This window comes from Heteronotia binoei, chromosome 1 (genome assembly GCF_032191835.1).
Source record: "Heteronotia binoei isolate CCM8104 ecotype False Entrance Well chromosome 1, APGP_CSIRO_Hbin_v1, whole genome shotgun sequence".
In the NCBI taxonomy this organism is placed as follows: domain Eukaryota; kingdom Metazoa; phylum Chordata; class Lepidosauria; order Squamata; family Gekkonidae; genus Heteronotia; species Heteronotia binoei.
Genome location: NC_083223.1, coordinates 278,852,003 through 278,865,951, shown reverse-complemented (window position 1 = coordinate 278,865,951; position 13,949 = coordinate 278,852,003). Strand labels below are relative to the sequence as shown.

Below are 13,949 nucleotides of genomic sequence, written 5' to 3'. Positions count from 1 at the left end.
CCCTGGCACCTGGTACAAGCAAGCGGAAAATTATCCCCTTCTCCTCGTCCTTCACCTTCCTCAGGAGGCAGGGAGGAAGAAAAGAGAAAGAAGACTTCCTGTTACTTCTGGCATGGTTTGTGGCCCTTCTTGGCTCCCATCTTAGACCTCCCCCTCACTAGGTCACAAGGACGCAAGAAGAGCCCTGCTGAGCCAGACCAGTGGTCCATCCGGTCCAGCGCTCTGCGTCACACATTGGCCAACCAGTTCCTCTGGAGGGCCAACAACAGGGCAGAGAGGCCGAGGCCTTCCGCTGAGAAGAACCTCAGAAGAGCCCTGCTGGGTCAGACCAGGGAGGGTCCATCTAGTCCAGCCTCCTGTCTCACACAGTGGCCAGCCAGTCCCTCTGGAGGGCCAACAACAGGGCAGAGAGGCCGAGGCCTTCCCCTGAGAAGAACTTCAGAAGAGTTCTGCTGGGTCAGACCAGTGAGGTCTATCTTGTCCAGCCTCCTGTCTCACACAGGGGCCACCCAGTTCCCCTGGAGGGCCAGCAACAGGGCAGAGAGGCTGAGGCCTTCCTCTGAGAAGAATCTCAGAGGAGCCCTGCAGGGTCAGACCAGTGAGGGTCCATCTAGTCCAGCCTCCTGTCTCACACAGTCGCCAACCAGTTCCTCTGGAGAGCCAGTAGCAGGGCAGAGAGGCTGAGGCCTTCCCTTGAGAAGAACCTCAGAAGAGCCCTGCTGGGTCAGACCAGTGAGGGTCCATCTAGTCCAGCCTCCTGTCTCACACAGTGGCCAACCAGTTCCTCTGGAGAGCCAGTAACAGGGCAGAGAGGCCGAGGCCTTCCCCTGAGAAGAACCTCAGAAGAGCCCTGCTGGGTCAGAGGGAGGGTCCATCCAGTCCAGCCTCCTGTCTCACACAGTGGCCAACCAGTTCCTCTGGAGGGCCAACAACAAGGCAGAGAGGCCAAGGCCCTTCCTCTGATGTTGCCACCTGACTCTGAGATTCAGAGGTTGACTTCCTCTGAATGTGGAGACTCCCTTTCATCACCATGACTGGGTAGCCATTGAATAGACCTCTCCTCCATGACTCTGTCTAATCCCCTTAAAGCTGCTTATTCCTGCAGCCATCAGAACATCCTCTGGCAGCAAATTCCACATTTTAATCAATCTCTGTGTAGAGCTGTATTTCCTTTTGTTTGTCCTGAACCTCCTGCCCATCAGCTTCCCTGGAGGCCTCCCGTTCTAGAATTTGGAGAGAGGGAGAAAAAATTTCTGTTTGTCCACACCCCCCACCTCATGCATCGTTTCATAAACCTCTGTTGTGTCTCTTCTTAAGTCTTTTTTTAAAACCGAAAAGTCCTAGGGTCTCAAGCCTTTCCTCATATCGCAGATGATCTGGTTTCTTCACGTGCAATGGAAGCCCGGTATAAACTGACCTTTTGTTTTCTGTAGCAATCCTAACATCTCGTTCTCTCTGTCTCTTTTAAACAGGTTCGACCTGGACTTCACTTCCAAGGTAAATCCTTCGTAGTTGCTCATTGGTCAGATTTTGCTGCTCTTCCACCCATCCCATAGGCAGAATCTCTCTCTCTCTCGGTCTGTCTGTCTCTCTTTCTTTCTCTCCTCTCTCTCTCTCTCTCTCTCTCTCTCTCTCTCTCTCTCTCACAAAAGAGAAATAATAGAATCCTAGAGTTGGAAGGGACCTCCAGGGTCATCTAGTCCAACCCCCTGCACAATGCAGGAAACTCACAAACACCTCCCCCTAAATTCACAGGATCCTCATTGCTGTCAGATGGCCATCTAGCCTCTGTTTCAAACCCTCCAAGGAAGGAGAGCCCCCCACCTCTTGGGAAAGCCTGTTCCACTGAGGCACCGCTCTAACCATCAGGAAGCTCTTCCTAATGCTTAGCCAAAAACTCCTTTGATTTAATTTCAACCCACTGGTTCCGGTCTGACCTTCTAGGGCCCCAGAAAACAATCCTGACCATCCTCTCAATCACTTGAAGATGGTGATCATATCTCAGCCGCCTCCCCTCCAGGCTAAACATGCCCAGCTCCTTCAGCCTTTCCTCATAGGACTTGGTCTCCAGACCCCTCACCATCTTCGTCACCCTCCTCTGGACCCGTTTTAGCTTGTCTAGATCCTTCTTAAATGGTGGTGCCCAGAACTGAACACAAGACTCCAGGTGAGGTCTAACCAGAGCAGAGTGACACCATCGCTTCATGTGATCTCAACACTATAATCCTGTTCAAAATTGAATTTGCCTTTTCCCGTTTCCGACTCATGCTCAGCGTACAGTCCACCAAGGCCCCTAGATCCTTTTCACACATACTACTGCCAAGACAAGTCTCCCCCATCCTAGTGAATTATGCATTAGATTTCCCCTCCCTAAATGCACGACTTGGGATTTATCCCAGTTGGAATGGATTTGATTTGTTCTAGCTCAGTTTTCCACATCGTCCTGTATCCTCTTTCTGTCTCCTGCTGTTTGCAACCCCTCCTAAATTAGAACCTCCTGCAAATGTAATGAGCGTTCCCCTCTGTTCCTTCATCCAAATCATTGATAAAGATATCAAAGATTTCAGGTTTTCACGGCTGGTAACATCATTAGGGTTTGTAGAGTCTTCCGGGATCAAGTGCCGTGTTCTACTGGAGAAAGTTTTCCTTCCAGACGTTTCGTTCTCAGCTGCGGAGAACATCCTCAGTGGCGTTGCAGCCGGAGCAGGCGCTCAGACCTTCTTGGCTGCTGTGCATTGAGTGGGGCCAGGGCTGCTGGAGAGCTGCTATTTCTAGGCTGGAGGGGGTGTGATGAAAGGGCAATTGGTTTGTGGATGTGCCCATTGTTTGGTGGGGCTTCCTGGAAGGGTAGTGATAAGGAAACTGGCTGTTGAATGTGACCATTGTTCTGTGTTAATTGCTGGGAGGGTTGGAAGGGGTTTGAAGATAAGGCACTACCCAACGCAGTATCAACACCCGTCTCACCGAACACAAGAGACACTGTCGCTTGTTTCAGCCAGAAAAATCAGCTGTAGCTGAACATGCACTTCAAGAAGGAGACCACGTCATCCACTTTGAAAGAACTGAAGTCCTTTCTACGGTCTCACGCCTGAACAGAGAAGCTATTGAGATTTACAAACACCAGCACAATTTTAACAGAAAGGAAGAAGGCATTTTCATCCACCAATCTTGGTACCCAGCTCTGCAAAACACCCTACAGACTATAAATTGCAGAAAGTCTCAGAACAACCAGCAAATGCCACAGAACAATCAGCACAGTCAACAACCATCTTCCTTATCTTCAAACCCCTTCCACCCGTCCCAGCAATTAACACAGAACAATGGTCACATTCAACAGCCAGTTTCCTTATCACTAGCCTTCCAGGAAGCCCCACCAAACAATGGGCACATCCACAAACCTATTGCCCTTTCATCACACCCCCTCCAGCCTAGAAATAGCAGCTCTCCAGCAGCCCTGGCCCCACTCAATGCACAGCAGCCAAGAAGGTCAGAGCGCCTGCTCCGGCTGCAACGCCACTGAGGATGTTCTCCGCAGCTGAGAACGAAACGTCTGGAAGGAAAACTTTCTCCAGTAGAACACGGCACTTGATCCCGAAAGACTCTACACACCCTATTGATAAAGATGTTGAGCGAAACAGGGCCCCGGGACAGATCCTTGAAGGCACTCTGCTTGTCGCTCGGAGGAATCTGATCTCTTTTCTCCTTTCCTCAAAGGAACAGCCAGCCTTTCGACGGAGGCACGGAAGCTCCAGCCACCGCTCAGCCCCCGAGCCAAGTCGCTACTGTGAACACAGAATCGCCTCTGCCTGAGGAGGAGGAGGAGGAAGAGGAGAAGAACGAGGTGGCACCCCAGGAGGCGCACGAGCCCATCCAGGAGCCTGCCGCTGCCCCTGAGGAAGAGTGCTTGAACGTGGAAGAAGAAGACCGGGAGGAGGAGGAAGAAGAGGAGCAGCCGGCGAAGGAGCCGCCCGAACCTGTCAGCAAGAAGGAGCAGCTGTCGGTCAAGAAGCTCCGGGTGGTGCTCTTTGCCCTGTGCTGCAATGCGGAGCAGGCGGCCGAGCACTTCAAGAACCCCGCCAGGCGGATCCGGCGCTGGCTGCGGCGCTTCCAGGCCTTCCAGGAGGAGAACGTGGCCGCCCTGTCCGAGGGCAAGTACCTGAGCCTAGAGGCGGAGGAGAAGCTGGCGGAGTGGGTCCTGACGCAACGCGAGCAGCAGCTGCCGGTCAACGAGGAGACCCTCTTCCAGAAGGCCACCAAGATCGGGCGCTCCCTGGAGGGGGGCTTCAAGATCTCCTACGAGTGGGCGGTGCGCTTCATGCTGCGGCACAACCTCAGCACCCACAGCCGCCGGGCGGTGGGCCACCCCCTGCCCAAGGACGTCGAGGAGAGCGCCGGCAGCTTCGTCGAGTTCGTGCAGCGGCAGATCCACACGCAAGACCTGCCGCTCTCCATGATCGCCGCCCTGGACGAGATCTCCCTCTTCCTGGACGCCGAGGTGCTGTCCAGCGACGACCGCAAGGAGAACGCCCTGCAGACGGTGGGGACGGGCGAGCCGTGGTGCGACGTCATCCTGGCCGTCCTGGCCGACGGGACCGTGCTCCCCACCCTCGTCTGCTACCGGGGCCGCGTGGAGCAGGCCGCCAGCGTGCCGGAGACCATCCTCCTGGAGTCCAAGGGGAGCGGCTACCACGACGACGAGGTCATGGAAGTGTGGGCCTCCAAAGTGTGGCAGAAGCACACCGAGGGCCAGAACAGCAAGGGGATGCTGGTGCTGGACTGCCACCGGACGCACCTTTCCGAAGAGGTGCTCTCCCTGCTGAGCGCCTCCAGCACACTGCCGGCCGTGGTGCCCGCCGGCTGCAGCTCCAAGCTCCAGCCCCTGGACGTGTGCATCAAGCGGACCGTGAAGAACTTTCTGCAAAAGAAATGGAAGGAGCAGGCCAGGGAGATGGCCGACACTGCCTGCGACTCGGCCATCCTCCTCCAGCTGGTCCTCTGCTGGCTGGCCGAGGCCCTGGAAGGAATCGCCGACTGCCCCGAGCTGGTCCAGCAGTCCTTCCTGGTGGCCAGCGTGCTGCCCGGCCCCGACGGCACAGCCAACACCCCGGCCCGCAACGCCGACATGCAAGAGGAGCTCCTCGCCTCGCTGGAGGAGCAGCTCAAGCTGGGCCGGGAGCCCCAAGACGATGACGACGACGAGCAGGACGGGCGGCCTAACGGCGCCCCCCGCCGCGAGGAGTCGGCTGGCCCCGAGATCCTCCACCAGCTCTTCGAAGGGGAGAGCGAGACCGAGTCCTTCTATGGCTTCGAGGACGCTGAGCTGGAGCTGATGGAGATCTAAGGGGCCCAGCCCCAGTCCCCGAGGGGGGAGGGCTCTCGGTCCCCCCCCCCTTTGCCTTGGACAAGGCTGTGGTCGCCTCCCTGCTGATCGGAGTGCCCCGGAGCCACGTCGGCAACACGCAGACTAAGAGCCGTGGACGGCGTTCCTTTCCCAAGGGTTTCTTTCTGGGTTTTTTGTTTTGTTTTGTTTCTTAAATCACTGTGTTGGTATTTTCTGAAGAGATCTTGTGGGTGAACTTTTTTTTTTTTTTTGCCATTTTTTCTTTTACCTCACTTGTACTATAGTTTCCGGTTTGTTTTTCTATTGTGCAAAAAAAAGGTTTTTAATTATACTACGTCATCCACGTGACTTTTCCAAAAGACGAGGGACACCAGTATGTAGCTTAATGGATCCGTGTTTCTAAATCTTTTTCGTTCTTGTCTTATTTTGTCTTAACACCGTTTCTCTCCCCTCCCTTCCCCCCCTTAACACTTGGACCCAGAGAAGTAGGATCGCGCAGTAATTCCACCTCCTCCTCCCCACCCCCCTATGATTACTTTAACACATGAACCATTCTAGAACTGCCCACAGAAATTTGGAGGGGGGTGGGTTCATTTTTAAATGAAAAGAGCAGCCAGTTCTATGTGTGCGTCGTCGTCCGTGGGAGGGAAAGGGTGAATCCCACCTGTTCTTTTGCCAGCCAGTAAAATGAAAAGTTATTTGGACTTCCGGACGGTTGACATGGTAGTTTGCCTTTCTGCAGTCGAACAGCCGTTGGTCAACTGCTCCCGGGAGCTGTTGACAAAGTCGTACTACCCTGGTGGGGGTGGGCCTTAAGTCCATTTCGGCCAGTCCTTCCGGGTAGGCAGTTTGAGAGTGAATTCTATACCTGGACCACTGACTTAACCTTTATAAAACTGTCCCTAAGCTACTGCGGCCTGTTTTCCTCGGACGGCATCCAGAAGACACTACGCTCCCCTCGAAGGCCGTCCGCTCCGATCGAACCCAGCTGCGACATGCACAACGGGAGGGAAACTTCTGTTTTTATTTTCCACTGCCAGCGTTTAAAAGAAAAACACACGAGAGAGGGGGGAAAAATGTGTTTTTTTCTACTGTTTGCATGTGTGAGAGTTTTTTTAAAAAAATCGTCGCGTATTATTACGGTCTAAACAACAAAAGAAAGAAAGCGTTTTGACATAACGAAAAAGTGGGACCCCCCCCACCCCCAACCGCCTTGCACCCTCTTTCTGTTGAGGTTTTCGAGAACCTCCCTTTCCCCTCCCCCAGTGACTTACGGGCAGCAGGAGATCGGGCGGGGGCCGACCTGTAAATGGTTCGTCTTTAAAATGTACATATGTGGAACATTTAATAAAGCAGGGAAATGGATTTATAAACACATGCGTTTTTTTCCCGGAGACTGGTGAGAATGCCCAGTAGAAAGTGTGTCCAGAGAAAGAGTTTGCCCTGTGAGAACAGGAGAGCCCTGCTGAGGGGGACCTACAGCCCATCAAGTCCAGCATTCTAGGGCTTCTAGTGTCCCGGCCCCACCGATGGACCTCCTGATGGGTTTTTTTGACCACTGTGTGACACAGAGTGTTGGACTGGATGGGCCATGGGCCTGATCCAACATGGCTTCTCTTATGTGAAACAGAGTGTTGGACTGGAGGGGCCACTGGCCTGATCCAACATGGCTTCTCTTATGTTCTCATGACTGGGGCAGTGATGCTCTGTATTATTGGTGCTTGGGGGGGGGGGCACAGTGAGAGGGCTTCTAGTGTCCCAGCCCCACCAATGGACCTCCTGATGGCACGTGGGTTTTTTGGCCACTGTGCAACATGGATGGGCCATTGGCCTGGTCCAACATGGCTTCTCTTATGTTCTCATGTCTGGGGCAGTGATGCTCTGTATTCTTGGTGCTTAGGGGAGGCACAGTGGGAGGGCTTCTAGTGTCCTGGCACCACTGATGGATCTCCTGATGGCACCTGGTGTTTTGGCCACTGTGTGACACAGAGCGTTGGACTGGATGGGCCATTGGCCTGACCCAACAGGGCTTCTCTTACATTCTTCTTTCTGGGGCAGTGATGCTCTGTATTCTTGTTGCTTGGGGGGGGCACAGTGGGAGGGCTTCTAGTGTCCTGGCCCCACTGATGGCACCTGGGTTTTCTTGGCCACTGTGCGACACAGAGTGTTGTATTGGATGGGCCGTTGGCCTGATCCAACATGGCTTCTCTTGTGTTCTTATGTTTTGACCACACGGCGGCTGACCAGCTGTTTGTAGGAAACCCACGAGAGAGATAGCTGCAGTTTCTTGCCCCTGATTCTCAACAAATGACACAAGAAGAATTATTGCAGATTTATACTCCGCCCTTCTCTCTGAATCAAAGACTCAGAGCGGGTTACAATATTCTATATCTTCTCCCCTGACAACAGACACCCTGTGAGGTGGGTTGGGCTGAGAGAGCTCTGACAGAAGCTTTCCTTTCAAGGACAACCTCTGCGAGAGCTACGGCCAACCCAAGGCCATTCCAGCAGCTACAAGTGGAGAAGTGGGGAATCAAACCCGGTTCTCCCATATAAGAGTCCGCGCACTTCACCACCACACCAAACTGGCTCTAGCAGGCATTTGGGGACTTGGGGAGAGGGAGGGAGAAGAGAGAGTGGATGACCATTGTGACCGGTAGCTGTTGATAGGCCTGTCCTCCCATGAAGTTGTCTACTCCCCTTTCGTAGTTTTCCAAGTTGGTGGCCATCATCGCATCCTGTGGCCAGGGCTGGCGCATGGGAGTCGGTGGAGGCACCAACAGGCATCCCCTTACTCCCCTACACTCTTCAGAGGCGTCCTCATTTTACCGACCTCGGAAGGATGGAAGGCTGAGTTAACCTTGTGTTAGCTATCTGAACCCAGCTTCCACCGGGATCGAACTCAGGTCATGAGCAGAGCTTGGTTGCAGTACTGCAGCTTACCAATACACCATGGGGCAAAGCCCATTAGCCCAGGGGTCCCCAAATCCGTTGGCAGCCGGGCCACACGAGAGCCGATCTTCCTCCCCGCCCGCTCTGTTTTGCAAAGGAACATTGGCGCTGACAATGCTTGCATCGCGTGCTCCTTGTACTCCCCCCCCCCCAAATCTCAGTTTGAAAAGGTAAGTTGGAGCCCAGTGCCTTGCTATCCCCACTCCTCTACCTGCAGCTGCTGGAATGGCTTTCGGCCAGCCATAGCTCTCGCAGAAGTTGTCCTTGAAAGGGCAGCTTCTGGGAGAGCTCCCTCAGCCCCACCCACCTCACAGGGTGTCTGTTGTGGGGGAAGAAGATATGGAAGATTGTGAGCCGCTCCGAGACTCTTCGGAGTGAAGGGTGGGCTATAAATCCAATATCTTCATCTACCTCACAGGGTGTCTGTTGTGGGGGAGGAAGGGAAAGGAGATTGTGAGCCGCTCTGAGACTCTTCGGAGTGGAGGGCAGGATATAAATCCAATATCTTCATCTACCTCACAGGCTGTCTGTTGTGGGGGAGGAAGGTAAAGGAGATTGTGAGCCGCTCTGAGACTCTTTGGAGTGAAGGGTGGGCTATAAATCCAATATCTTCATCTACCTCACAGGGTGTCTGTTGTGGGGGAGGAAGGGAAAGGAGATTGTGAGCCGCTCTGAGACTCTTCGGAGTGGAGGGCGGGATATAAATCCAATATCTTCATCTACCTCACAGAGTGTCTGTTGTGGAGGAGGAAGGTAAAGGAGACTGTGAGCCACTCTGAGACTCTTCGGAGTGGAGGGCGGGATATAAATCCAATATCTTCATTTACCTCACAGAGTGTTGTGGAGGAGGAAGGGAAAGGAGATTGTGAGCCGCTCTGAGACTTCAGAGTGGAGGGCGGGATATAAATTCATCTACCTCACAGAGTCTCTGTTGTGGAGGAGGAAGGTAAAGGAGATTGTGAGCCGCTCTGAGTCTCTTCGGAGTGGAGGGCGGGATATAAATCCAATATCTTCATCTACCTCACAGGGTGCCTGTTGTGGAGGAGGAAGGGAAAGGAGATTGTGAGCCGCTCTGAGTCTCTTCGGAGTGGAGGGCGGGATATAAATCCAATATCTTCATCTACCTCACAGGGTGTCTGTTGTGGGGGAAGAAGATATGGGAGATTGTGAACCGCTCTGAGCCTCTGATTCTGAGAGAAGGAAAGGTCCCCTGCGCCAGCACCAGTCGTTTCCGACTCTGGGGTGACATCGCTTCACGACGTTTTCACGGCAGACTTTTTTATGGGGTGGTTTGCCCTTGCCTTCCCCAGCCCTCTACGCTTTCCCCCCAGGAAGCTGGGAACTCCTTTGACCGACCTCGGAAGGATGGAAGGCTAAGTCAACCTTGGGCCAGCTACCTGAACCACCTTCCGCTGGGATCAAACTCAGGTCGTGAGCAGAGAGTTAATACTGCTGTACTGCACCTTTACCACTCTGCGCCACGGGGCTGCTTCTGAGAGAAGGGCGGGGTATAAATCTGCAATTCTCCTCTCTGTGTTTGTCCAGACTCCAGACCACGTTCACGCAGCACATTTTGTTTTATAGACCGGGTATTCTGAATTTAAGAGCCGCGTGGCGCAGAATGGTAAAGCTGCAGGCTGAGCTCCCTGCTCACGACCTCAGTTCGATCCCAGCAGAAGCTGGTTCAGGTATCTGGCTCCAGGTTGACAGCCTTCCATCCTTACGAGGTTGGTATAATGAGGACCCAGCTTGCTGGGGGGGAAAGTGTAGAGGACTGGGGGAGGCAATGGCAAACCACTCTGTAAAAAGTCCAGCGTGAAAACGTGAAAGCAACGTCACCCCAGGGTCGGAAACGACTGGTGCTTGCACAGGGGACCTTTCCTTTCCTTTATCTAATAAAACAGCAGTACTACAGTACTGAGGTTTGAACTCTCTGCTCATGACCTGAGTTCAATTCCAGCGGAAGCTGGATTTAGGTAGCCGGCCCAAGGTTGACTCAGCCTTCCATCCTTCCGAGGTGAGTCAAAGGAATACCCAGCTTGCTGGGGGTGGGGGGGGAGTGTAGATGACTGGGGAAAGCAGTGGCAAACCACGCCGTAAAAAGTCTGCCATAAAAACGTGAAAGCAACGTCACCCGAGAGTCGGAAACGACTGGTGCTTGCACAGGGGCCTACCTTTGCCTTTTAATTTTGAATTTAAGTCTCCCAAACAGTAGGCTCACACCGACCACTATCCCTGGCTGTCTCTCTAATTGTTGTACTGCCTCTTAGGAGTTGTAGCTATTTTCCTGGGGAAGGCGATACGTTTTGTAGACAAGCATTTCAGTTTGGTTTTGTAAACTCCCCCACTCCAGGCAGCACTTGGGGCATCAGCAACGACGTATTGCAAGAGCGTTAATGTTTTAAGTAAGGGCAACTAGAATGATTAAAGGGTTGGAACACTTTCCCTATGAAGAAAGGTTGAAACGCTTGGGGCTCTTTAGCTTGGAGAAACGTCGACTGCGGGGTGACATGATAGAGGTTTACAAGATAATGCATGGGATGGAGAAAGTAGAGAAAGAAGGACTTTTCTCCCTTTCTCACAATACAAGAACTCGTGGGCATTCGATGAAGTTGCTGAGCAGTCGGGTTAGAACTGCTAAAAGTCCTTCTTCACCCAAAGGGTAATGAACATGTGGAATTCACTGCCACAGGAGGTGGTGGCGGCTACAAACATACAAACACTCTGTGTCACATAAGAGAAGCCCTGTTGGACCAGGCCAATGGTCCATCCAATCCAACACTCTGTGTCACATAAGAGAAGCCATGTTGGATCAGGCCAATGGCCCATCCAGTCCAACACCCTGTGTCATATAAGAACATAAGAGAAGCCATGTTGGATCAGGCCAATGGTCCATCCAATCCAACACTCTGTGTCACATAAGAACATAAGAGGAGCCATGTTGGATCAGGCCAGTGGCCCATCCACTCCAGCACTCTGTGTCTCATAAGAACATAAGAGAAGCCATGTTGGATCAGGCCAATGGCCCATCCAATCCAACACTCTGTGTCACATAAGAACATAAGAGAAGCCATGTTGGATCAGGCCAGTGGCCCATCCAGTCCAGCACTCTGTGTCACACAGCAGGCAAAAAAGCCCAGGAGCTATCAGGAGGTCTATCAGTGGGGCCAGGACACTAGAAGCCCTACCACTCTTGCTCCCCCAAGCACCAAGTATGCAGAGCATCACTGCCCCAGACATAAGAACATAACAAGTCATGTTGGATTAGGCCAATGGCTCATCCAGTCCAACACTGTGTCACACAGTAGCCAAAAAAATTATATATATATATATACACACACACACACTGGCTAATAGCCACTGATGGACCTCTGCTCCATATTTTTATCTAACCCCCTCTTGAAGCTTGTTTGTAGCCGCCACCATCTCCTGTGGCAGTGAATTCCACATGTTAATCACCCTTCGGGTGAAGAAGTAATTCCTTTTATCCATTTTAACCCGACTGCTCAGCAATTTCATTGAATGCCCACAAGTTCTTGTATTGTGAGAAAGGGAGAAAAGGACTTCTTTCTCTACTTTCTCCATCCCATGCGTTATCTTGTAAACCTCATTTCATTTCAGAGAGTTCTGAGATAAGAGCAGAGAACAACTGATATAAGGGTGAGCAGCTAGGGAAGTTGCTGAGAATTTCTGAGTTTGTGTGACTGCTGAAAATTCTGAATTTGTTGTTGCTGGTAAACTGCTGTTTGTTTGGTTGAGTGGGCTGAAGGTGAAGGCGATAGTTGCTGATTGATTAGGAGTGGCTGTGTTCCCCACCCTCTTTGCATTGTTAACCTGCGCCTTGCCAGAGAGCTAAAGGGCTCTTGGCCTGTGGCTCTTAGCCTGGGGGCTCCGTAAGGACCAGGAACCCAGATTCCTAATTTCCTTGTGCTCCCAATAAGGTAAGTTGACCTCCAGGCGGGGAACCACATAAACAAACAGGGTTTAAAAGGGGACTGTATATATTTTTTTAAAAACCTATCATGAAGGTAGAATGCCAGCAGGGGGGTGGGGGCTTTCCAGTTTTTTGCACTGAGTGTCACATGTATGACTGTCTGCCCACAGGACAGAAGTCTTGGGTGTGTGCTCGATGCAAGGAACTCCTGGTCCTTAGGGAACAAGTTCGTACCCTTGAGGCCGAGGTGACTGCCCTGGAGTTAGGCACTCAGGGAAGACTCTCGGGGACGTATTAGATGAGCCCCGCTCTGAACGTGGCAGCCCCGTTGCTGCCAGGGAGTGTGAGGATCAAGAGGGAACAGGGCACAGGGCTGAGGATAAGGGGAATGCGCCCTCAGAAGGGACCTCTTCGGCTGGTGAGCGGGAATCCTTTCGCGCCAAGGAACCATCCCTGGGCAAGGGGAGAGGGGGGGTCTTGGTAGTTGGTGATTAGATCCTTAGGCAAGTATACAGCTGGGTGGCGAAACCGCGTATTGACCGTATGGTGACTTGCCTGCCTGGTGCAAAGGTAGCGGACATTACGCGTTTAGTAGATAGGCTGATAGACAGTGCTGGGGAGGAGCCTGTGGTCGTGGTGCATGTTGGCACCAACGATGTGGGGAAATGCAGTCGTGAGGTCCTGGAGGAAAAATTTAGGCTGCTAGGCGGGAGACTTAAGGCCAAGACTTCCAAGGTAGCCTTCTCAGAAGTGCTACCTGTTCCACGTGCAGGGCTGGAGAGACAGGCACAAATTAGAAGTTTCAATGTGTGGATGAGACGATGGTGTAGGGACGAAGGGTTTAAATTTGTTAGGCACTGAGATGCCTTCTGGAACAAGCGGGAGCTGTACAAAAAAGATGGTCTCCACTTGTCCCCGGATGGAACCAGGCTGCTGGTGCTTAAAATCAAAAAGGTGGCAGAGCAGTTTTTAAACTAAAACTTGGGGGAAAGCCGACAGGAGATGAAATGTCTCTGGTTCAGGAGGACTCTTCTCATAGAGATGAAGGGTTAGCTGTTACTTTTCTACTGGGTAATGGATCAGAGTTGTCCACTGTGATGGTGACAAACAGTATGGACTGTCTGCCAAAGTCTCAAGGCGACAGGAGGAAGGTGGCGGGCCTAGCTTGTCTGGGAAATTATAGATGTTTGTATGCAAATGCTAGAAGTGTTCGAAGTAAAATTGGTGAGTTGGAATGTTTAGTGTTGGGAGAAAACATAGACATTGTGGGAATTTCAGAAACTTGGTGGAATGAGAATCAGTGGGACACGGTGATTCCTGGATATGTTATATCGGAAGGATAGGGAGGGAAGGGTTGGAGGTGGGGTGGCTCTGTATGTTAGAGAGGGTATACGGGCCAGTAAGACTGAGGTCAGAGAATTAGATTCCCTTCTAGAAATGCTTTGGGTTGAAATAGAGGGCCCAAAAGGAAATTTAACTATGGGAGTTTGTTATCGCCCACCAAATCAAAAGATAGAGGACGATTATAATATGATGGAAGGATAAAAGATAGAGGCTAAACATAAAAACTGTGTCGTAATCGGTGATTTTAACTACCCGCAGATTGATTGGGTCAATATGTGTTCTGGTCGAGAGAAAGAGATTGAGTTTCTTGATGCTCTCAATGACTGTGCTATGGAGCAGATGGTCATAGAACCTACCAGGGGTGGGGCGATCCTGGAT

The 13,949-nt window shown here is 52.2% G+C and overlaps 1 protein-coding gene across 2 annotated transcripts in view; it reads left to right on the top strand.

The window, feature by feature from the left end:
* POGZ (pogo transposable element derived with ZNF domain) overlaps positions 1-6,714 on the top strand; it is a 129,976-nt gene extending 123,262 nt beyond the window's left edge. For both annotated transcript variants that reach the window (XM_060256175.1, XM_060256183.1), the window contains exons 18-19: positions 1,473-1,497; positions 3,715-6,714. In XM_060256175.1, coding sequence (XP_060112158.1) covers positions 1,473-1,497; positions 3,715-5,341 — 1,652 coding nt within the window. In that variant the 3' untranslated portion in view covers positions 5,342-6,714. The remainder of the gene's footprint in view (positions 1-1,472; positions 1,498-3,714) is intronic.
* Positions 6,715-13,949: the final 7,235 nt, after the last annotated feature.